The sequence below is a fragment of the Chiloscyllium plagiosum genome, unplaced genomic scaffold (assembly GCF_037043375.1).
Source record: "Chiloscyllium plagiosum isolate Xiang-an unplaced genomic scaffold, Cpla_swu_hap1 HiC_scaffold_4, whole genome shotgun sequence".
NCBI classification, from domain to species: domain Eukaryota; kingdom Metazoa; phylum Chordata; class Chondrichthyes; order Orectolobiformes; family Hemiscylliidae; genus Chiloscyllium; species Chiloscyllium plagiosum.
Window position 1 is genome coordinate 141,356,541 of NW_028270142.1, and position 24,050 is coordinate 141,380,590.

The 24,050-nt window shown below is 45.6% G+C and overlaps 1 protein-coding gene across 1 annotated transcript in view; it reads right to left on the reverse strand.

The window, feature by feature from the left end:
- The window catches only part of LOC122548762 (desmoglein-2-like), a 58,235-nt gene extending 34,718 nt beyond the window's left edge, over nucleotides 1–23,517 (reverse strand). Inside the window, exons 1-3 of the mRNA XM_043687530.2 lie at nucleotides 23,281–23,517; nucleotides 9,664–9,766; nucleotides 4,607–4,830 (exon numbers count right to left, since the gene is read on the reverse strand). Of these exons, the coding sequence (XP_043543465.2) occupies nucleotides 4,607–4,830; nucleotides 9,664–9,766; nucleotides 23,281–23,328 (375 nt within the window). The 5' untranslated portion in view covers nucleotides 23,329–23,517. The remainder of the gene's footprint in view (nucleotides 1–4,606; nucleotides 4,831–9,663; nucleotides 9,767–23,280) is intronic.
- Between the last annotated feature and the right edge of the window lie 533 nt (nucleotides 23,518–24,050).

Sequence of the window (24,050 nt, forward strand, 5' to 3'; positions counted from 1 at the left end):
ACTGCTGCACATTGGCCTAGGAGGATAAGAAAATTAACATCAAAACTGGCAAACGGGCCATTTAAAATCCCTGAACAATCCAGGCTGGTGTTGATCACTGTAAATCTATTTTACAATGAAATCCCCTTTGTAGATATTAAATCTCTCTAACTGTTGTAGATGAGGGGAGTGAATGCTGTTTCAGTTGGTTACCAAAATGGCAACTTAGCAGTGACCCAGTCTGCCACATGGACTGGCATGATCTAAATCTGTTGACGCCTTGAGAAATCTGTGCAGTGCAAGTCAAATTCTATCACATTATTAATGCTATGTAAACACGTCACACTGTAATTATGCTGCCCTCTAGTGGAGGCACTGTCATAATTCAGTTTTACTCCTTCTAGCTCTTCACACTGCAATGCTAAAATAAACCTTACAATCCAAAGAACATAATTTCCCCATTTCCAATTCAATCATGTTATAGTCCACAGGTCTATTTGAAATCATAAGGTTTCAGAGCCCCTGGTGAATTGAAGGAGCAGCGCTCTGAAAGCTTGTGATTTCAAATAAACCTGATTTGGAGATGCCGGTGTTGGACTGGGGTGTACAAAGTTAAAAATCACACAACACCAGGTTATAGTCCAACAGGTTTAATTGGAAGCTCTAGCTTTCGGAGCGACGCTCCTTCATCAGGTGATTCAGGTGATTGTCATCAGACAACCACCTGATGAAGGAGCGTCGCTCCGAAAGCTAGAGCTTCCAATTAAACCTGTTGGACTATAACCTGGTGTTGTGTGATTTTTAACTCAAATAAACCTGTTGGACTATACCTGATGAAGGGCTTTTGCCCGAAACGTCGATTTTACTGCTCCTCGGATGCTGCCTGAACTGCTATGCTTTTCCAGCACCACTCTAATGTAGACTGTTGGACTATAGCCTGTTGTCATCTGACTTCTGCCCTTGTCCACCCCAGTCCAACACCGGCATCTCCACATCATTCATTCGTGGAACCATAAACTCATACAGCACAGAAGAGTCTCTGATGAAGAGTCATCTCGACTCAAAACATTATCTTGCTCTCTCTCCACGGATGCTGCCTGACCCATTGTGATTTCCAGCATTTTTTTGTTTTCGGTTCAGATTCCAGCATCTGCAGTAATTTGCTCTGACAGAAGAGGCTCTTCGGCCCATTGGATTTACTCTGACCCACCTCTACTCGGAGAAGGTGAGGACTGCAGATGCTGGAGATTCATAGTCGAAGAATGTGGTGCTGGAAAAGCGCAGCAGGTCAGGCAGCATCCGAGGAGCAGAAGAGTCGACGTTTCGGGCACAAGCCCTTCTTCAGGAACGTCTGACGAAGAGTTTATGCTTGAAACATTGACTCTCCTGCTCCTCAGATGCTGCAGCCTACACTATTCCCACTTTCCAGCACAAGGCCCAGAGCTTTGACTGATGTGACATTTTGAGTGCACATCCAAGTCTGTGAGGTTTCCTGCCTCAACTGCCCACCCAGGCAGGGCATTCCAGTCCCTCACTACCCTCTGGGTGAAAAGAGTTTTCCTCAAATCCCCTCTTACTCTTCACCTTAAAATAATTCGCCTTTGATATTGACCCTTCAGCTAAGAGGAACAGCTGCTTTCTACCCACTCTGTCCACGCCTCTCATAATCTGATACACCTCGATGTATAACAGCATGAAACAGTAATAAAGCACAACAGGTAAGCAGTGACTCATCTCCGTGCAATAAGCTAAGAGCTTTCTATGTTGTCTAATTGACTGGGTGGGCCAAATTATATCAATTACGCCTCGTGACGTGATTGGAACAGGACCACCTTAATGTGAGAATAATCTCCCACGGTAAAGAATCAGAGCCATAAGACTGGTTCCAGGGATGGCACAGTTGTGTTTTGTCGCTGCATTAGACATGTTGGGACTGCTTTTCTTGGAGATGTGAAGACTGGGAACGAGATTAGATTGAGTAGCACAGTGAAGGTTCACCAGACCGATTCCTGGGATGGCAGGACTGACACATGGGGCAAATTTTGATCCACTGGGCTTGTACTGACTGGAATTTAGAAGGATGTGTAGGGCGATCTCATAGAAACATAAAATCCTGATGGGCCTGGACAGGCCAGATGCAGGAAGAATGTTCCCGATGTTGGGAAAGTCTAGAACTAGGGGCTCATGTAGTCTAAGAATAAAGGGTAAGCCATTCAGGACTGAGATGAGAAAGAGTTCCTTCACTCAGAGAGTTGTGACCCTGTGGAATTCTCTCCCACAAGAAGCTATTGAGGCCAATTCATTAGATAGATTCAAGAGGGAGCTGGGTGTGGCTCTTTTGGCTAAAGGAATCAAGGGGTATGGAGGGAAAGTGGGAATGGGACACTGCAATTACATATTCAGCTATGATCATATTGAATGATGGAGCAAATTCGAAGGGCTGAATAGCTTACTCCTGCATTTATTTTCTCTGTTTCTATGAGGTGTTCAAAATCACAGGGGCTCTAGGCAGAGTAGAGGAGGAGAAAGTTGGGCTGTCCTTGTTGGGATACTGCAGCCTTCAGGACTCAGTATCGAGTACAATAATTTTAAGGCCTGCACTCCAGCTTGCATCTGCTTACCTCAACTCCACACCTCAGGCCCTATCACAACACAGCCTGTGTCAGCACAGCCCAACCCAATCTCACTGACTCATCGTCCTCATGAATAGCTTTTCTCTTTTCCTACCTTACCATTATCCATCCGTTTGACTGCCCAACTTTCTTTGTCTCTCTCTCTCTCTCTCTCTCTATCTCTCTCTGGACTCTAGCCATTTAACTGCCTGCTCCTTTCCCCCACAGTCTCTGTCGTCAGCTTAAATACCGCCGTCTTCTGGCTGCTATCAGTTCTGAAGAAGAGTCACATTGTATTTCTCTCCACAGGTGCTGCCAGACCTGCTGAGTTTCTCTGCAATTTCTATTTCTGCATTGGACTACGAGCCCAGTGTCATTACGACCGTGTCATTACATCTATTAGAGTCACGGAGTGGTCCAGCACGGAAACAAACCCTTTGGCCCAACTCATCCAATCCGGATGTACAAAATTATTTTTTTCCATTTGCCAACACTTGGCCCATATCCCTCTAATTCCTTCCTATTCATATACTCATCCAACAGCCTTTAAATGCTGTAATTGCACCAGCCACCACCACTTCCTCTGGCAGCTCATTCCATACACTTACCACCCTCTGTGTGAAAAAGTTGCCCCTTAGGTCCTTTTTAAATCTTTCCCATCTCACACTAAGCCTCTAGTTCTGGACTCCCCCACCCCAGGGAAAAGAGCCTATCCATGCCCCTCATAATTTTATAAACCTGTATAAGGTCACCCCTCAGCCTCCGATGCTCCAGGGAAAACAGCCCCAGCCTATTCAGCCTCTCCCTACAGCTCCAACCCTTCAATCCCAGCAACATCCTTGTAAATCTTTTCCGAACCTTTTTGAGTTTCACAACATTTTTCCTATTCCGTGTTAATCACGTCAGCTCATCAAACCAGAAGAATAATCTCAACAGAGAGGCAAGCAGATTATTGCTATTGGTGAATGAAGCTCTTGAGACGTCTCCTGAGAGATTATGCTGTTTAACAGGTTGAAGAAGAGCAAAATGTCAGAACAGGAAGAGACTGGATATAGGGCAATAGTTTTCCCAGAGAACGATGAGCCTCTGGTAATACGTAACATTTTCAGTCTGACTGATACAGTGAACAGTGAAAGGATGTTTTCCTTGGCTGTATAATCTAGAATACAGGGTCAACCTGAGAAGAGAGATGAGGAACATTTTCACTCAGAGGAAGGGGAGTCTGTGGAAGGGCTGAGGATGCTTGTTCACAGATATTTTTTCACAGCAATTATATTATGGGGGAAAAGGGTGCTGAATGGCTGAGGTGTTACCAAGGAGAAAACAATTGGGAACTATAGGCTAACTCCTGGGTAGTTTAAGAAGGAAACAAGATTTGAATATATTCCTTTTCTTGGCAGACGATGAGTCCCTGCATATGAATAAATGTCAGTTCCTGCGCGAATAAATAAACTACATTGTGAGTTCAACTGATTGTCTTAAATTATCAGTGTAGTTATGGGCATGGTTTTCCCCTGCAGTATAAATTATAGTGATCGCTTGAAATTTGTCATTCGTGCATCTGTCCTAATGACAAAGCGCTTCAACGACACAGCTCCTCTTTCAGAGGTGAAGAGTACATTCTCCAAATTTCCCGAGCACTTGTGAAATCTGCAAACCTAATGATTTTGAAACTATGCCGAGTTCAGGCTGCAATGTTTTTTCTCTCCGGTCTGCGGATTTAGAAGGGAAACTAACATTATCATAAGGGATCAGTCCTCCAAGTCAGTGTAAAGGAGGAATAATCCTAACAGAAGTCTCGAAGGAAGAAAGCTGAGAGTGATGGGCCAGCGGGAGTGGGGAGGTGACTTACTAAGACCATCAGAGGTAGGCCATTTGGCCCATTGAGTCTGCTCTGCCATTCAATAGGATAGGAATGTTTACACCTTCTGACTCAGCTTTCTTGGCAATTGAATGTGTTAAATTCTACCATCAATCTCACACAAGAAGGGATTTGATTAAAAGACATTTCTTACCTTATTCAATTCATTTGTTAACTCTTTCGCTGATGGGATTAAATGGATTCTTGCCTTCCATTTCTTGTGTGTTCTTTGGTCCCTTGCGATCACTTTGAACTGATAGTTTCTATCAAGGTTGAGGGCATGAGTTGCATATAATGAGCCATTGGAATGGATCCCAAAATTTACATCATCGGTACTTAACTTAATGTGCTTTCCCAAATGGCAGCTATGAAATTTGACTGGAATGACAAAAAATAGACATGGAAGTAATGAGCAGAAGAATGAGGAGCAGGTCATATAACTCCCTCAAATATCCTACAGTATCTGACAAGATCCAGTCCATCACCTCCATTTTCCCATTCCATCCCTGCATTCCTCTATTCCCATTGTGCCTGAACATCTCTGATGTTGCCAGGATTGGATGGTTTGAGCTATAGTGAGAGGCTGAATAGGTTAGGGCTGTTTTCCCTGGAGTGACGGAGGCTGAGGGGTGACCTTATAGAGGTCTATAAGATCGTGACGGACGTGGATAGGGTGGAAGGCCAAGGTCATTTCCCCAGGATGGGGGTGCCCAAAACAAGACAGCAAAGGTTTAAGGTGAGAGGGGAAAGATGTAAAAGGGACTTAAGGACCAACACTTTCACACAGAGGGTGGTACGTGTATGGAATGAGCTGCCAGAAGAAGTGGAGGAGGCTGGTACAATTACAACATTTAAAAGGCATCTGGTATGTGAATAGGAAGGGTTTAGAGGGATATGGGCTACATGCTGGCAAATAGGACTAGATTAGATTAGATTAGATTAGATTACAGTGTGGAAACAGGCCCTTCGGCCCAACAAGTCCACACCGACCCGCCGAAGCGAAACCCACCCATACCCCTACATTTACCCCTTACCTAACACTACGGGCAATTTAGCATGGCCAATTCACCTGACCCTGCACATCTTTGGACTGTGGGAGGAAACCGGAGCACCCGGAGGAAACCCACGCAGACACGGGGAGAACGTGCAAACTCCACACAGTCAGTCGCTTGAGGCGGGAATTGAACCCGGGTCTCTGGCGCTGTGAGGCAGCAGTGCTAACCACTGTGCCACCGTGCCGCCCATTAATATAGGATATCTGGGTCAGCATGGATGAGTTGGACCAAAGGGTCTGTTTCCGTGCTGTACATCTCCATGACCCAATGACCTTTCAAGCTCCTTCTTGAATGCTCTCAATGGCTCTCTGTTCCATCTGAATTGGGGTAGTTGACTGTTGTTAGGTGGGAGTCCAATTTCAGGAGACCATTGGGCAGGCATGGTCAGGAGTCATTTCCCCTGACTCACCCCAGCTCCCAAGGTATTTCTCTATTCACCGCAAGTCCCAAGGACTTTTGTTTCTGCTACACCCAATAATCTGTGTTGAATTTCCCCCAGGATTCAATCTGAATATGCTGATATGGTGCTGATGTTACTAGACTAACAAGGAGGGTCTGAGGGGTGAGGGGGTTCAAACTCCACCACAGCTGGTGAATTTTACACTAACGTCAGGTCTGACTTCATGCAATAGTTCCAGTTTCTTGTGATCTCACGTTATAAGAAAATCGCGCAATAGCCACGCCATTTAAACTATTGGGGCTGGAATCGCATTACAGCCAATGCAAGTTCGCGTTCTACAAATAAATGGTCTAAACTCTTCAGTCGCATTAAAGCCAATTCGCGATGAAGAAACACACGTCATTAGAACTGACTGTGTATTGAATTAGTCTCAGGGATGGTAACTGTGAAAATATCATCAACTGTTATATAAACCCATTACTAACTTCCTTTTAGGGAAAATCTCCCATCCTCTGACCTACATGTTTCTTTCAAAATTTTTAATCACAGGAGGGGATTGTCACTGGCTGGGCCCAGCATTTATTACCCGTCCCTAGTTGCTCCTTGAGAAGGTGGGTGTGAGCTGCTTTCTTGAACCGCTGCAGTCCATGTGCTGTAGGTAGACCCACAATGCCCAGAAGGAGGGAATTCTAGGATTTTGACCCAGTGACAGTGAGGGAACAGCGATATATTTCCAAGTCAGGATGGGGAGTGGTTTGTAGGGGAACTTGTAGAGGGTGGTGTTCCCATGTATCTGCTGCCCTTGTCCTTCTAGATGGAAGTGGTCGTGGGTTTGGAAGATGTTGCCTGACGAACCTTGGTTTATATCGACAGTGCATCTTATAGATAGTACGCACTGCTGCTACTGAGCGTCAGTGTTGGAGGGAGTGGATGCTTGTGGATGTGGTGCCAATCAAGCGAGCTGCTTTGTCCTGGATGGTGTTGAGCTTCATCCATGTTTCATCGCACTCCTCACTTGTACCTTCTGGATGGTGGACAGGCTTTGGAGAATTTGGAGTTGTATTACTTGCCACAGAATTCCCAGCCTCTGACGTGCTCTTATAGCCACAGTATTTACTGTATATGGCTGGTCAAGTTCAGTTTCTGGTCAATAGTAATCCTCAGGGGAATGATAGTGGGAAATCAGAGATGGTAACGCCATTGGATATGAAGGGATGATGGTTAGATTCTCTTTTATTGGAAATGGTCAGTGCATGGCATTTACATTGTGCAAATGTTACTCATCCATTCAAACCCGAGTGTGGTCCAGCTCATGCTGAAGGTCTACTTTGTGCTAAAATTGTGCAACCATCAATCAGCATCCCTACTCTGTCCTTAGACCATTACTGGAGCAGCTTGGGTGCAAGACGTTAGATGGTAAAGATAGTAAATTTCTCTTGTTAAAGACACATTATAGAAATAATTTTGCAGCCTTTCAGTTGAATTTATTAATCAAGTTGCACCAGCTCCTTTGGTGGGATTCAAGATGTAGGGCCTGGGACAGGGGTTCCTACTCTAGTGGCATTGCCTCTACATCACCACATCCCCGGCTCTGTTCACTTCAATCAAATCTCCCTTCAGCCCCCTTTGTTCTCGAGCATCTCCAGCCCCTATCCTTCCTCTCCAGGAATCTCATGTCCTTCCTAAAGCGTGATGACAGGGTTTTAGACGATAATGCAAGAACGCACACCTGAGGCAGCAGATGCAATCACACGCCAAGAATACTTCCGGTCTCGGTTCTATGGCACATTGAGAGTACAGCTCCCCGTCTCTGTGTGTGTGTGTGTGTGTGTGTGTGTGTGTGTGTGTGTGTGTGTGTGTGTGTGTGTGTGTGTGTGTGTGTGTGTGTGTGTGTGTGTGTGTGTGTGTGTGTGAGTGTGTATGTGTGTGTGTGTAAGTTTGTGTGTGTGTAAGTGTATATGAGAGTGTGTATGTGTGAGTGTGTGTATGTGTGTGTGAGAGAGTGTATGTGTGAGTGTGTAAGTGTGTGTGTGTATTTATGTGTGTGTAAGTGTGTGTGTGTATGTGTGAGTGTGTGTGTGAGTGTTTATGTGTGTGTAAGTGTGTGTGTGTATGTGTGAGTGTATGTGTGAGTGTTTATGTGTGTGTAAGTGTGTGTATATGTATGTGTGTGTAAGTGTGTGTGTATGTGTGTATGCGTGTGTGTTGTGCACGTGTGTATGTGTGTAAGTTTGTGTGTGTAAGTGTGTATGTGTGTGTGTGAGGGTGTGTGTGTGTGAGAGAGTGTGTATGTGTGAGTGTGTAAGTGTGTGTGTGTAAGTGTGTGTGTGTTTTTATGTGTGTGTAAGTTTGTGTGTGTGTAAGTGTATATGAGAGTGTGTATGTGTGAGTGTGTGTATGTGTGTGTGAGAGTGTGTATGTGTGAGTGTGTAAGTGTGTGTGTGTATGTGTGTGTGTGTTTATGTGTGTGTAAGTGTGTGTGTGTATGTGTGAGTGTGTGTGTGAGTGTTTATGTGTATGGAGGTGTGTGTGTGTGTATGTGTGAGTGTATGTGTGAGTGCTTATGTGTGTGTAAGTGTGTGTATGTGTGTGTGTGTGAGTGTGTGTATGTGTGGTGTGTGTGTGTAAGTGTATGCGTGTGTGTTGTGCGTGTGTGTGTATGAGTGTGTGTGTGTAAATGTGTATGTGTGTGTGTGTTTGTGTAAGGGTGTGTGTGTGTCTGTGTGAGGGTGTGTCTGTGTGAAGGTTTGTGTGTGTCTGTGTGTGTGTAAGGGTGTGTGTGTATGTGTGAGTGTATGTGTGAGTGTTTATGTGTGTGTAAGTGTGTGTATGTGTGTGAGTGTGTGTGTGTGAGTGTGTGTATGTGTGGTGTGTGTGTGTTTATGTGTGTGTAAGTGTGTGTGTATGTGTGTATGCGTATGTGTTGTGCACGCGTGTGTGTGTATGAGTGTGTGTGTGTAAGTGTGTATGTGTGTGTGTGAGGGTGTGTGTGTGTGTTTGTGTAAGGGTGTGTGTGTCTGTGTGAGGGTGTGTCTGTGTGAAGGTGTGTGTAAGGGTGTGTGTGTGGGGGTGTGTGTGTCTGTGTGTCTGTGTATGTGTGAGGGTGTGTGTGTGTGTGTCTGAGGGTATGTGTGTGTGTCTGTGTGTGTGTAAGTGTGTGTGTAAGTGTGTGAGTGTGTGTGCGTGTGTGTTGTGCGTGTGTGTGTATGTGTGTGTGAGTGTGTGTAAGGGTGTGTGTGTCTGTGTGTATGGGTGTCAGTGTGTCTGTGTATGTGTGAGGGTGTGTGTCTGTGTGAGGGTATGTGTGTGTGTCTGTGTGAGGGTGTGTGTATGTGTGTGTGGGTGTGTCTGTGTGAGGGTGTGTGTCTGTGTGTGTGTGTGCGCATGTGTGGGTGGGGGGGGTGGGGGGTTGGGGCGGTGTTGGGTGGGGGGTTTGCTGTGGCGATTTGGCTACATATCAAGAAATGTGCGTCCTGGCTCTAAAGGAGAAAGTGAGGTCTGCAGATGCTGGAGATGCTGGAGATCAAAGTTGAAACTTTATTGCTGGAACAGCACAGCAGGTCAGGCAGCATCCTGAAGAAGGGCCTGTGCCCGAAACGTCGAATCTCCTGTTCCCTGGATGCTGCCTGACCTGCTGTGCTGTTCCAGCAATAAAGTTTCAATCCTGGCTCTAAAGGGTGACCTGTGGTTGTAAAAGGTGCAATATAAATGAAAGACGTTTCGAGTGACAATCTTGCTATCGTAGCCATGACTTACCGGTGAGAAGAGTTTGCCTTCTAAGGACCTTTGGTGAAAGCTCAACCTCAAATATCCTCTTCGAAAATCTTTTCTCACAACATTGCCCAGGCTGAGAAATCAACTGGAATGGAACGTACGAGAGATTATGTGTTATTGATAATTATTCAGTTCAAAACAACAATTCTGAAAACAACAGAGTATATTCATCACAAGGCCAACTTCTCAATGAAAATTCATAAATGTAGAGAGAAACATGGAAAGCAGGAGCAGGAGGAGGCCTTTCGGCCCTTCAACCCTGCTCTGCCATTCAATATGATCATATACACAGAGGGACACACTAACACCTACACACACACACACACACAGAGGGACATGCTAACACCCTTTAGAGCCAGGATGCACATTTCTTGATATGTAGCCAAATCGCCACAGCAAACCCCCTACCCTCCAACTCAGTCCCCTGTTCCCACTTTCTCCCCATTCCCTTCGATCCCTTCAGCACTAAGAACTGTATCTAACTCCTTCTTGAAAACATTCAATGTTTTGGCCCCAACTGCTTCCTGTGGCAGAGAATCCCACAGGCTCCCCACTCTCTGGGTGAAGACATTTCTCCTCATCTCAGTCCGAAATGGCCCACCCCATATCCTTAGACTATGACCACCACCACCCCTCCCCAGTTATGGCCTCCCTGATCATGGGAACATCATCCCTGAGTTTACCCTGTCTGGACCTGTTAAAAGTTTGTAAGTTTCTATGAGATTTCCCCTTCATTCATTTGAATCCCAGTGGCTACAATCCTAACAGATGCAACCTTACTTTATATGTTCTCCCTGCCACTCCAGGGATCAGACTGGGAAAATTTGCAGTCTGATTAATCCAATACCAGAAGGCAGTGGAGGAGAATCGTTCAGTATTCGGAAAAATGTGGGCAAACTTTTTCTTATTTTGTATCAAAAACCAATTATAATCATCTGTTACAGGCCAATTTCCTGCATCTTAAGATCCAGAATTCCCTTCTAAAACCTCTCCCTCTCCCTAGCAAGCAGTAACTCTCTCTCTCTCTCTACAGATTTCCACTGTTTCTGTTTTTTTTTTAATTCAGACTTCCAGCTTCTGCAGCATGTTCTGAGGAAGGGTCACTGGACCTGAAACGTTAAGTCTACTTTCTCTCCACAGATGCTGCTGAGCTTTTCCAGCAATTTCTGTTCTTGTTTCTGTAGCAGTGTTGGGGTTGTGGGTCTTCTCAGTCGATATGTAAAAGCGGTAAGCAAACTGTCCTCCCTAAGGCAGGTCATTAGGAAGGCAAATGTAATGTCAGTTTTTGCAATGAAGGGGGATGTTGTGTAAAAGGAAGGAGCTATAATTGGATCAAGTGTTAGTGAGGCAGAAGGTGGACCTACTCAGCACTGTCCTCATGACCTGTCCTACCTGCCTATCTTCCTTCCCACCTATCCGCTCCATCCTCCTCTGTGACCTATCACCTCCATCCCCACCCCCATTCCCCTATTGTACTCTTTGCTACCTTCCCCCCTCCTCCCCCCCATTTATCTCTCCACCCTGGAGGCACTCAGCCTCTATTCCTGATAAGGTCTTTTGCCCTAAACGTTGATTTTCCTGCTCCTTGGATGCTGCCCGACCTGCTGAGCTTTTCCAGCATCACTCTAATCTAGACTCTGGTTTCCAGCATCTGCAGTCCTCACTTTTGTCCACTGAGTACAGTGTCAGTCTCCAGGGAGATTGGCAGCAGTTCAGAGCAGGTTCACCAGAGCAAATCCTGGGGTGAAGCATCTGATCTTAGGACAAGGGTTGAGCAGGTTGGGCCTACAGTCATTGGAGTTTAGAAGATCGAGAGATGACCTTATTGAAATGTACAGTATTCTGAGGGGCATTGACAGAGTGGATGCTGAGAGGATGATCCCTCTGATAGGAGAATGTAGAATCAAAGGGGTCAATTTAAGGCTGAGGGCTCTCCGACTTAAGACAGAGATGAGTTTACCAACGGTGCCCATGCCCCACAAGAGAACAGACTCATAGAGTCCATGCCAACCATAATCCTAAACTAAGCTAGTCCCACCTGCCTGCGCTTGACCCATATCCCTTCAAACATTGCTTAACCCATTTAGTTATCTAAATGTCTTTTAAACATTGTAACTGTATCCATTACTTTTTCTACATGTGAATCACTCTCAGTGTAAAAACTAAATTGCCCTTCATGTCTTTTTATAAATCTTCATCTCCTCCCCTTAAAAATAAGTGACCTAGTCTTGAAATCCCCCAATCTAGGCAAAAGACACTTGATCTACACTCCTCATGATTTCATAAACTTTAAAGAGTGACGCTTCTTCTCTCCAACACGCAATTCTGTGAATTCTGTATTGCAGACAGCAGTGAGTATAACCAATGCTGAGCTAAACAGACTTTTGATTGACAAGAGCGCAGGCAGGAAAATGGTGCTGAGGCAAAGTCAGAGCAGCTGTGATCTTACTGACTGGTAGAACACACTCAAAGGGCTGATGGGTCTACTCCCACTCTTATTTCTGATGTTGCCACAAGGACATGGTTCCAGTACACTATGCTATCCATATTGTTTACATTGCAATTATCCGTATCATTCAAAACAATTAAACAATAGGATGCAAAGAGTTAGAAAAAGTGTTTTGAAACCAAGCGTGTTGTGATCTAGATTATACAGCCTGAAAGAATGGTGAAAGCAGACTCAATCATCATGTTCAACAGGAGGATTGGATTTCAATTAAAAAATGAAGGCTTCACAGGTTATACAAAAGGGTAAGAGAAGTGGAACAAAATTGTATGTGTGTGTGTGTGTGTCTATGAGTGTGGGCGTGTCTCTATGTGTGAATGTGTCTGTGCATTCCTGTGTGTGTCTGAGTACGTGTGCATCTGTATGAGTACATGTGCATCTATGTGTGCGTCTGTGTGTGTGTCTGTGCGCGTGTGTCAAACTGAAAATGGCACCCAATGACACAAATAACCTTCATGTTCAGGAATCTGTAATCATGTTTTTTTATGATGGAGATGGTCTCCTTGGCATTAAAATTCCCTTCCATTAAACCAATTACATGGGAAAGAACATGTCTGGAAGCACTACCTAGTTGTTAATTGAACTTGCCTGAAGCTCACTGTGCCGAAATTGCAAACAAATCATCAAAGACGACAGAAACTGTAGCTAAACAGACAACTGCATCTGTTAGTGGGTCATTTTAACAGATTATTTTATTCTTCCACGGGATGTGGGTGTTGCTGGCAAGGTCAGCATTTGTTACCAATCCCTAAATGCCCTGGCACTGAGTGGGGTGGCATGATGGCTCAGTGGTTAGCACAGCTGCCACACAGTGCCAGGGGCCCAGGTTCAATCCCATCCTCGGATGACTGTCTGTGTGGAGATTGCATGTTCTCCCCGTGTCTGCGTGGATTTCCTCCGAGTGCTCTGGTTTCCTCCCACAGTCCAAAGATGTGCAGGGTTGAAATGATCTTCTTCCCCTTTGATACAAATATTGCTCTAGCTCATAATGTGAGTCAGCTGTGTGTCTCATTTCTTCGAGTTTCCCACCCTCACTTTCCTTCCACGGTAAATGTTGCTCAGTAAGTTTTCACCCTCACTCATCCTAATGAGTGAGTGGTAATGGGGGAGGTCGGCAAGTTACTAAGGACATGTGAGTTGGGGAGGTGGAGTTGTTTAGAGCCTTGGGTCTGAGCGAAATCGTGGCTGTCCCTGATTCGATACACCCACCTTTATCCTGTAGCCTTCAATATTTTTGGGGACAGTATTTACAAGAAAGCAGCATTATTGGTAAAGGTCAAAGTCACATGACACCAGGTTATAGTGCAACAGGTTTATCTGACTTTACCTGATGAAGGGACAGTGCTCTGAAAGTTTGTGATTTCAAATAAACCTGTTGGACTATAACCTGGTGTTCTATAAGTTCTGACCTTGTCCACCCCAGTCCAACATGGGCACCTCCACATCATAGAACATAGAACAATACTGCGCAGAACAGGCCCTTCGGCCCTTAATGTTGCGCCGACCTGCGAACTATTCTAAGTTCATCCCCTACACTATCCCATCATCATCCATGTGCTTATCCAAGGATTGTTTAAATCTCCCTAATGTGGCTGAGTTAACTACATTGGCAGGTAGGGCATTCCACACCCTTACCACTCTCTGAGTAAAGAACCTGCCTCTGACATCTGTCTTAAATCTATCACCCCTCAATTTGCAGCTATGCCCCCTCCTACAAGCTGACGTCATCATCCTAGGAAAAAGACTTTCACTGTCTATCCTATCTAATCCTCTGATCATCTTGTATGTCTCTATCAAATCCCCTCTTAGCCTTCTTCTTTCCAATGAGAACAGACCCAAATCTCTCAGCCTTTCCTCATAAGAGCTTCCCTCCAGACCAGGCAACATCCTGGTAAATCTCCTCTGCACCTTTTCCAATGCTTCCACATCCTTCCTGTAGTCGGGCGACCAGAACTGTACACAATATTCCAAGTGAGGCTGCACTAGCGTTTTGTACAGTTGCAGCATGATATTGCGGCTCTGGAACTCAATCCCTCTACCAATGAAACTTAACGCACCAGATGCCTTCTTAACAGCACTATCCACCTGGGTGGCAACTTTCAGGGATCTATGTACATGGATGCCAAGATCCCTCTGCATATCCACACTACCAAGAATCTTTCCATTGATCCAGTACTCTGCCTTCCTGTTATTCTTCCCAAAGGGCATCACCTCACATTTAGCGGCATTGAACTCCATTTGCCACCTCTCAGCCCAATTCTGTAGTTTATCCAAGTCCCCTTGCAACCTGCAACATTATTCCAAACTGTCCACTACTCCACCGACTTTAGCATCATCTGCAAACTTACTGACCCATCCACCTATACCTGTGTCCAAGTCATTTATAAAAATGACAAACAGCAGTGGTCCCAAAACAGATCCTTGTGGCACACCACTAGTAACTGGACTCCAGGCTGAATATTTTCCATCAACCACCACTCGCTGCCTTCTCTCAGAAAGCCAGTTTCTAATCCAAACTGCTAAATCACCCTCAATCCCATGCCTCTGCATTTTCTCCAACAGCCTACCATGTGGAACCTTATCAAAGCTTTACTGAAGTCCATGTATACCATGTCAACTGGCCTACCCTCATCTACATGCTTAGTCACCTTCTCAAAAAACTCAATGAGGTTTGTGAGACACGTCCTGCCTTGACGAAACCATGTTGACTATCTGAAATCAAATTGTTGCTTGCTAGATGATTGTAAATCTTATCTCTTATAATCCTTTCCAAAACTTTTCCTACAACAGACGCAAGGCTCACGGGTCTATAATTACCTGGGTCATCTCTACAGCCCTTCTTGTACAAGGGCACAGCATTTGCAATCCTCCAGTCCTCTGGTACTAAACCTGTAGACAATGATGACTTAAAGATCAAAGCCAAAGGCTCCAACACCACCTTCCTAGCTTCCCAGAGTATCCTTGGATAAATCCCATCTGGCCCAGGGGAGTTGTCTACTTTCACTCCTTCTAGAATTGATAACACTTCTTTGTAACTAACCTCGATCCTTTCTAGTCTAATACCTTGTATCTCATTCTTCTCTTCTACAATATTCTCCTTTTCCTGAGTGAACACCAATGAGAAATGTTCGTTTAGCACCTCTCCGATCTCCACAGGGTCCACACTCAACTTCCCACTTCTGTCTTTGACTGGCCCTATTCCTACCCTAGTCTTCCTTTTATCCCTCACATACCTATAGAAAGCTTTAGGGTTCCCCTCTATTCTACCTGCTAAAGACTGCTCGTGTCCTCTCTTTGCTCTTCTTAACTCTCTTTTTAATTCCTTCCTAGCTGATCTGTAACTCTCCATCATCTCATCTGAACCATCTTGTCTCACCAACACATCCGCTTAACAAGAGATGCAATTTCTGTAGTAAACCACAGTTCCCTTACCTTATCACTTCCTCCCTGCCTGACAGGGTCATACCTAGCAAGGACACGCAATATCTGTTCCTTAAACCAGCTCTACATTTCCACTGTCTGCATCCCCTGCATTTTGCTACCCCATTCTATGCATCCTAATTCTTGCCTAATCGCATTATAATTGCCCTTATCCCATCGATAACTCCTGACCTGTGGCATGTACCTATCCCTTTTCATCGCTAAACTGAACGCAACTGAATTATGGTCACTCTCTCCAAAGTGCTCACCTACAACCAAATCAAACACCTGGCCTGGTTCATTACCAATCACCAGATCCAGTGTGGCCTCCTGATGAAGGGCTTTTGCCCGAAATGTCGATTCTCCTGTTCCTCGGATGCTGCCTGACCTGCTGTGCTTTTCCAGCACCATTCTAATCTAGACCCCAGTGTGGCCTCCCCTCTTGTCGGCCCTTCAACATACTTACATAGAACATAGAACATAGAAGAATACAGCGCAGTACAGGCCCTTGGGCCCTCGATGTTGCGCCGATCCAAGCCCACCTAAACTACACTAACCCACTATCCTCCATATACCTATCCAATGCCCTCTTAAATGCCCATAAAGAGGGAGAGTCCACCACTGTTACTGGCAGGGCATTCCATGAACTAACGACTCGCTGAGTGAAGAACCTACCCCTAACATCAGTCCTATATCTACCCCCACTTAATTTAAAGCTATGCCCCCTTGTAATACCCGACTCAATACGCGGGAAAAGGTTCATACTGTCGACCCTATCTAACCCCCTAATCATCTTGTACACCTCAATCAAGTCACCCCTAAACCTTCTTTTCTCTAGTGAAAACAGCCCCAAGTGCCTCAGTCTTTCCTCATACGATTTTCCTTCCATACCAGGCAACATCCTGGTAAACCTCCTCTGCACCCGTTCCAATGCCTCCACATCCTTCCTATAGTATGGCGACCAAAACTGCACACAATATTCCAGATGCGGCCGTACCAGAGTCTTATACAACTGCATCATGACCTCAGGACTCCGGAACTCAATTCCTCTACCAATAAAAGCCAGTACGCCATATGCCTTCCTCACCGCACTATTTACCTGGGTGGCAACTTTCAGAGATCTGTGTACATGGACACCAAGATCCCTCTGCTCATCCACATTACCAAGTATCCGACCATTAGCCCAGTACCCCATCTTTTTGTTATTCTTCCCAAAGTGAATCACCTCGCACTTAGCTACATTGAATTCCATCTGCCACCTTTCTGCCCAGCTCTGCAGCTTCTCTATATCCTGCTGTAACCTGCCACATGCTTCCTCACTGTCAACAACTCCTCCGACTTTCGTATCATCCGCAAACTTGCTCACCCAACCTTCTAACCCCTCTTCCAGGTCATTTATAAAAATGACAAACAGCAATGGTCCCAAAACAGATCCTTGCGGAACACCGCTAGTGACGGCACTCCATGAAGAAACTTTGCCATCAACTACTACCCTCTGTCTTCTTCCATCCAGCCAATTCCTAATCCAAACCTCCAACTCACCCTCAATGCCATATCTCCGTATTTTCTGCAGTAGCCTACCATGGGGAACCTTATCAAACGCCTTACTAAAATCCATATATACCACATCTACCGCTTTCCCCTCATCAACCTCCTTCGTCACCTTTTCAAAGAATTCAATAAGGTTTGTGAGGCACGACTTGCCCTTCACAAAACCATGCTGACTATCCTTGATCACATTATTCCTATCCAGATGTGCATAAATCCTATCCCTTACAATTCTCTCTAAGACTTTGCCCACAACAGAAGTGAGACTCACCGGCCTATAGTTACTAGGGCTATCCCTACTCCCCTTTTTGAACAAGGGAACCACATTTGCTATCCTCCAGTCTTCTGGGACTACTCCTGTAGACAAAGAGGACATAAAAATCAAGGCCAATGGCTCTGCAATCTCTTCCCTTGCTTCCCAGAGAATCCTAGGATAAATGCCATCAGGCCCAGGGGACTTATCTATTTTCACCTTTTCCAGGATTTCCAACACCTCTTCTCTACATACCTCAAAGCCATCCATTCTACTTATTTGTGACTCAGTATTCTCATCGACAACAATGCCCTGTTCCTGAGTAAATACTGAAGAAAAGTATTCATTCAGTGTCTCCCCAATCTCTTCCGCCTCCACACGCAACTTCCCCCTACTATCCTTGACTGGACCTATTCCTACCCTAGTCATTCTTTTATTCCTAACATACCTATAGAAAGCCTTAGGGTTTTCCCTAATCCTATCGACTAAGGACCTTTCATGTCCCCTCCTTGCTGCTTTTAGCTCTCTCTTCAGGTCCTTCCTGGCTACCCTATAACTCTCAATCGCCCCAATTGAACCTTCACGTCTCATCTTGAGATAGGCCGCCCTCTTCCATTTAACAAGGGATTCCAATTCCTTATTAAACCACGGCTCCCTCGCACGACCCTTTCCTTCCTGCCTGACAGGTACATAATTATCAAGGACACTCAATAGTTGCCCCTTGAACAAGTTCCACATATCATTTACACTCTTGCCTTGGAGTCTACTTTTCCAAGCCACACATCCTAAGTCATGCCTCACCGCATCATAATTTCCCTTACCCCAGCTATAATTCTTGCCCTGTAGTACACACTTATCCCTCTCCATCACGAGTGTAAAAATCACCGAATTATGGTCACTATCCCCAAAGTGCTCACCTACCTCTAATTCTAACACCTGGCCTGGTTCGTTACCCAGAACCAAATCCAGTATGGCCTCACCTCTTGTTGGCCTGTCTACATATTGTGTCAGGAAACTCTCCTGCACACATTGAACAAACACTGACCCATCTAACGAACTTGAGCTATAGCTTTCCCAATCAATATCAGGAAAGTTAAAGTCCCCCATAACAACCACCCTATTACTGTCACTCATCTCCTGAATCACCTTCCCAATCCTTTCTTCAATGATTCTAGGACTATTAGGAGGCCTGTAAAAGACTCCTAACAGGGTGACCTCACCTTTCCTATTCCTAACCTCAGCCCAAACTACCTCAGATGGCAAGTCCTCATCCATTGTCCTTTCCACCGCTGTAATACTATCTTTGACAAGCAATGCCACACCTCCCCCTCTTTTACCCCCACCTCTGACCCTACTAAAACATTTAAATCCCGGAACCTGCAACAGCCAATCCTGTCCCTGTTCTAGCCATGTCTCCGTAATAGCCACAACATCGAAGTCCCAGGTACCAACCAACGCTGCAAGTTCACCTACCTTATTTCGTATACTTCTTGCATTGAAGTATACACACTTCAAGCCACTTCCCTGTTTACAGGCACCCTCCTTGGAAATTGATGCCATGTTCCTCACCTCCCTACACTCCAGGCCCTGCACCCTGAAGCTACAATCTGGGTTCCCATGCCCCTGCCGAGTTAGTTTAAACCCCCCCCAAGAGCACTAGCAAACCTCCCCCCAAGGATACTGGTTCCCCTCAGGTTCAGGTGTAGACCATCCTGTTTATAGAGGTCCCACCGTCCCCAGAAAGAACCCCAGTTATCCAAAAACTGGAACCCCTCCCTCCTGCACCATCCCTGAAGCCACGCATTTAATTGTTCTCTCTCCCTATTCCTCGAATCTCTATCACGTGGCACGGGTAACAAACCAGAGACAACAACTCTGTTTGTTCTAACTCCGAGCTTCCAACCTAGCTCCCTGAAAGCCTGTCTAACATCCTCAGCACTCCTCCTACCTATGTCGTTGGTGCCAATGTGGACCACGACTTCGGGTTGCTCCCCCTCCCCCTCCAGGACCCGGAAAACACGATCAGAGACATCACGTACCAATGCACCTGGGAGGCAACATACCAAACGTGAGTCTCTCTCGTTCCCACAAAAACGCCTATCTGTGCCACGAACTATCGAGTCCCCAATTACTACTGCTCTGCTCTTCTTCACCCTTCCCTTCTGAGTAACGGGGACAGGCTCCGTGCCAGAGACCTGAGCCCCGTTACTTACCCCTGGTAAGTCATCCCCCCCACAAGTATCCAAAACGGTATACTTGTTCTTGAGGGGAATGGCCGCAGGAGGTCCCTGCACTGGCTGCTTCCTCCCAGTCCCCCTCACTGTAACCCATCTATCTGCCATCTTTGGAGTTACTACTTCCCTATAACTCTGATCTATGACCCCCTCTGCCTCCCGAATGATCCGAAGTTCATCCAACTCCAGCTCCAGTTCCCTAACACGGTCTTGGAGGAGCTGGAGATGGGTGCACTTCCTGCAAGGGTAATCGGCAGGGACGTCGATGGCATCCCTCACCTCATACATGTTGCAGGAGGAACATTGCACTGCCTTCACTGCCATCCCTCTAAAGCTAACTGTTTAAAAAAAAACTGTCTAAATAATAGGAAACCCTCCTGTACACATTGGACAAAAACTGATTCATCCAACGTACTAGAGTTATAGCATGTCCAGTCAATGTTGGGGAAGTTAAAGTCCCCTATAATGACTGTCATTACTGGTAAAGTCACTGGGCTAATAAATCAAAGCACCGGTCAATTCATTGAGGACAAGGGGTTTACATTCTGCCATTGCTGATTTTTATTCAACATTAAATCCGGCCTCATGATGACCACTGTCCATTCTAATAGAAATAAAACTATTTGGCATTGTGGGGATGACTCTCGCTTAGTAATCCAGAACCTCAGGCTAATGACCTGGTGGCTCAGGTCTGAATCTCACCGTAACATCAGAGCCATAAAGTCACAGGCCCTTCGGTCCAACTCGTCCATGCCAACCAGATTAATCTAGTCCCATTTGCTAACATTTGGCCCATATCCCTCCAAACCCTTCCTATTCATATACCCATCCAGATGCCTTTTAAATGCTGTAATTGTACCAGCCTCTACCACTTCCTCTGGCAGCACATACCACACATGCACCACCCTCTGCGTGAATAAACTGCCCCTTTGGCCCCTCATGATTTTATAAACCACTATAAGGTAACCCCTCGGCCTCTGACTCTCCAAGGAAAACAGCACCAGCTTGGCAGATAGTTACATTTCGATTCAATTCTTGAATTCCAAAGTGAAATTGCCAATTCTTATTAAAAAAGAACAGGAGAGGGGCTGCCCAGTCTTTGCCCGGTCCAGCTGACATGTGATGGCAGCAACGGGCTCTTGAACTCCCTCCGTAGTGACTGAGCAAGACACTCTGTTCAAAAACGATCAGGGGTGGGCAACAGATGCTAATCCAGACTCTGATGTTCATGCCCGAAGACTGAAGGTTTCTAAACAAGAGGAATGCAGACCAACTGGTCCATGGCTGCTGATTGCTGTCTCAGCTTCAACTCGGCAGCTTCACGATGAAGGTTTGGAATTCACCATCCCCTGGGTCATGGTGACAGCAGCTGCTGAACCTGCATTTACGTAGTGCCTTAAAACACCTCAAGGTACTTCATTGAACACCCCAAGGGACCTTTACCAAATGAATTGCAACGCCAATCCACACGACGCCATATTTAGAACAGTGGTCGCAAAGATTAGTTATTGAGAAGGAAATGGGAGATAAGGTGGCAAAGTTGAGGGAGGAAATTGCAGACTCGGACCACACAGCTGAAGACACAAGGTTAAATTAAATGGTCATTGGATAGACACATGGACGAAAATGGAATAGTGTAGGATAGATGGGCTTCAGACTGGTTTCACAGGTTGGTGCAACATCGAGGGCCAAAGGACCTGCACTGTGCTGTATTGTTCTATGTTCTAAATCCTAAAGCAACTTTAAATCCAGAGAAAGTAAATTCTAACTGTTGTAAAAGAAAGGTGGGGGTCGTGGTGGAGGGAGAGATGTGAGGGAAGAGCAGAGGAAGAACAATTCTGAATTCTAAGTCATTTAAAAATGCACCAACCTCAGCATTACCTCTTACCAAAGAGGGAGGGCTGTAGGTATCAGTCACAATTTGTTGTCATATTACCTCTTTAAGTAACGCTCAGATTGCTTACAACAATCGCTCATAATTTCTAATACGTTCCTTCATTTACAAAATAATTGCACACATCCACAACTAACAAACCTTTCAGCAAAATCATAAAGGCCAGTGTTAGGGTGGCACAGGGGCTCAGTGGTTAGCACTAGTGCCTCACAGCGCCAGGGATCCAGGGTCAATCCCAGCCTCGGGGGACTGTCTGTGGGGAGTTTTCCACATTCTCCCCGTGTCTGCGTGGTTTTCCTCTGGGTTTGCACCGGTTTCCTCCCACAGTCCAAAAATGTGCAGGTTAGGTGAGTTGGCAATGCTAAATTGCCCATAGGGTTAGGTGCACTAGTCAGAGGGAAATGGGTCTGGGTGGGTTACTCTTCGGAGGGTTGGTGTGGACTGGTGGGCCGAAGGGCCTGCTTCCATACTGTAAGGGAATCTAATCTAAAATTCAGTGCATTTCGTGTTATAAAGTTGCCCAGCAGAGAGATAGACCCCTCATCCATGCCAACCAGATATCCTAACTTAATCTAGTCCCACCTGCCAGCACCCGGCCCATATCCCTCTAAACCCTTCCTATTCATATACCCATCCAAATGCCCTTTACACATTGTAATTGTACCAGCCTCCACCACTTCCTCTGGTAGCTCATTCCATACATGTACCACCCTCTGCGTAATAAAGTTGCCCCTGGAGTTCCTTTTAAATCATTCCCCTCTTACCTTAAATCTATGCTTTAGAGTTCTCGACTCCCCTACCCCAGGGAAAAGACCTTGTCTATTTATCCTATCCACGCCAATGTCCTGTGCAGCTATAACATGACCTCCCAATTCCTATACTCAATACACTGACCAATCAAGGCAAGTGTGTCAAATGTCTTCTTCACCACCCTCTCGACCTGCGACTTCACTTTCATAGAACTGTGGACCTGCACCCCAAGGTCTGTTTGTTCAGTAACACTCCCCAGGACCTTACCGTTAAGTGTATAAGCCCTGCCCTGATTTGCCAAAATGCAGCACCTTACATTTATCTAAATTAAGCTCCATCTGCCACTCCTTGGCCCATCGGCCCATCTGACCACAATGCCATTGTATTCTGAGGTAACCTTCTTCCCTGTTCACTACACCTCAAATTTTGGTCTCATCTACAAACATACTATGTTCACTCCTATGTTCACGTGCAAATCATTTGTACAAATGACAAAAAGCAGTGGACCCAGCACCGATCCTTGGGGCACACCACTGGTCACAGGCCTCCAGTCGGAAAAATCCAGGTGATTTGTTCACTGTTGTGATCACTTCCAATCATTGACGTCCTGAAGTCCACAAATCTTTTAGGAGTTTAACGAACACAACACGTAAGAAACAGCTTTAAAAGGAAGCTTTAAAAGGACGAATTACTGCCGGTGAAATCTGGTGTGAAGCCAGAAGCCCATATAGAGAGATTGGAAGCAGCAGGGAGATTACTACCGCTTTCAGAGGGCAGGCTGGGGTCAGGAAGACAATTTACAGAGTGGAAACATTGGTGCTTCGCAGTAAATGAGCTCACAAATGGGATTAAATAGACAGTGACCTTTTCTGTCGAGAATTACAAAAAGCATGACTTTTAAAAAAAGTGACAGGGCAGATTTTAAACTTTGCAAAACACTTCAGTCCTATTTTCATTCAAAACTCCCCAAACTTGCAGCAAATAAAATTCTCACCGTAGCAAGCAGAAAGCAGAGAATGTTTCTTGTGGCAATCCAAGGCATATTCCTGGTCTCTCTCTCTCTCTCTCTCTCTGATGTCCACCTCCTAGATCTCACACTGTGCCTGCTCTTCCTTCAAACCCTTCGCCTTCTGAAAGAGCAAGCTCACGAGTGAGTGCAGACACAAAGAACGCTCCAGGTTTAGAAATGTATGGGGACCGCGCCCTGCCTCAGGGCAGAGGTGTTTTGGCTGCTGCTTTCTGCACAATGAGAGGGATGCAGTGAAATCTCCAGTTGAAACCGAGAGAATTCCACCCTTTGTGTTTTTCTCGTGTTGAGGCAAACACACCTGAAGTCGCCACCCTTAGAAACGGTAAAGAAAGCCCTAGCAACAGAGTGCCTTTGGCCAATACTGTACTGCCAAACACCTGACTAAACTAGAGGAAAGCACTGGGCAGTTGTTCTATTGTTGGAGCACATTCTCTTTTAACCTGTGGCCGTCACTTTGAGCAGACAGACACAACATCAACATTTCTATGACTTCAATTTTTTATCCGAGGAGCAGGAGAATCGATGTTTCGGGCATAAGCCCTTCTTCAGGAATCCTGAAGAAGGGCTTATGCCCAAAACGTCGATTCTCCTGCTCCTCGGGTGCTGCCTGGCCTGCTGCGCTTTTCCAGCACCACACTTTTCAACTCTGGTCTCCAGCATCTGCAGTCCTCACTTTCTCCTCGTTCAATTTTTTATCCTCAATTTCCCCAGAATGAAATATTAATCTCATGAGA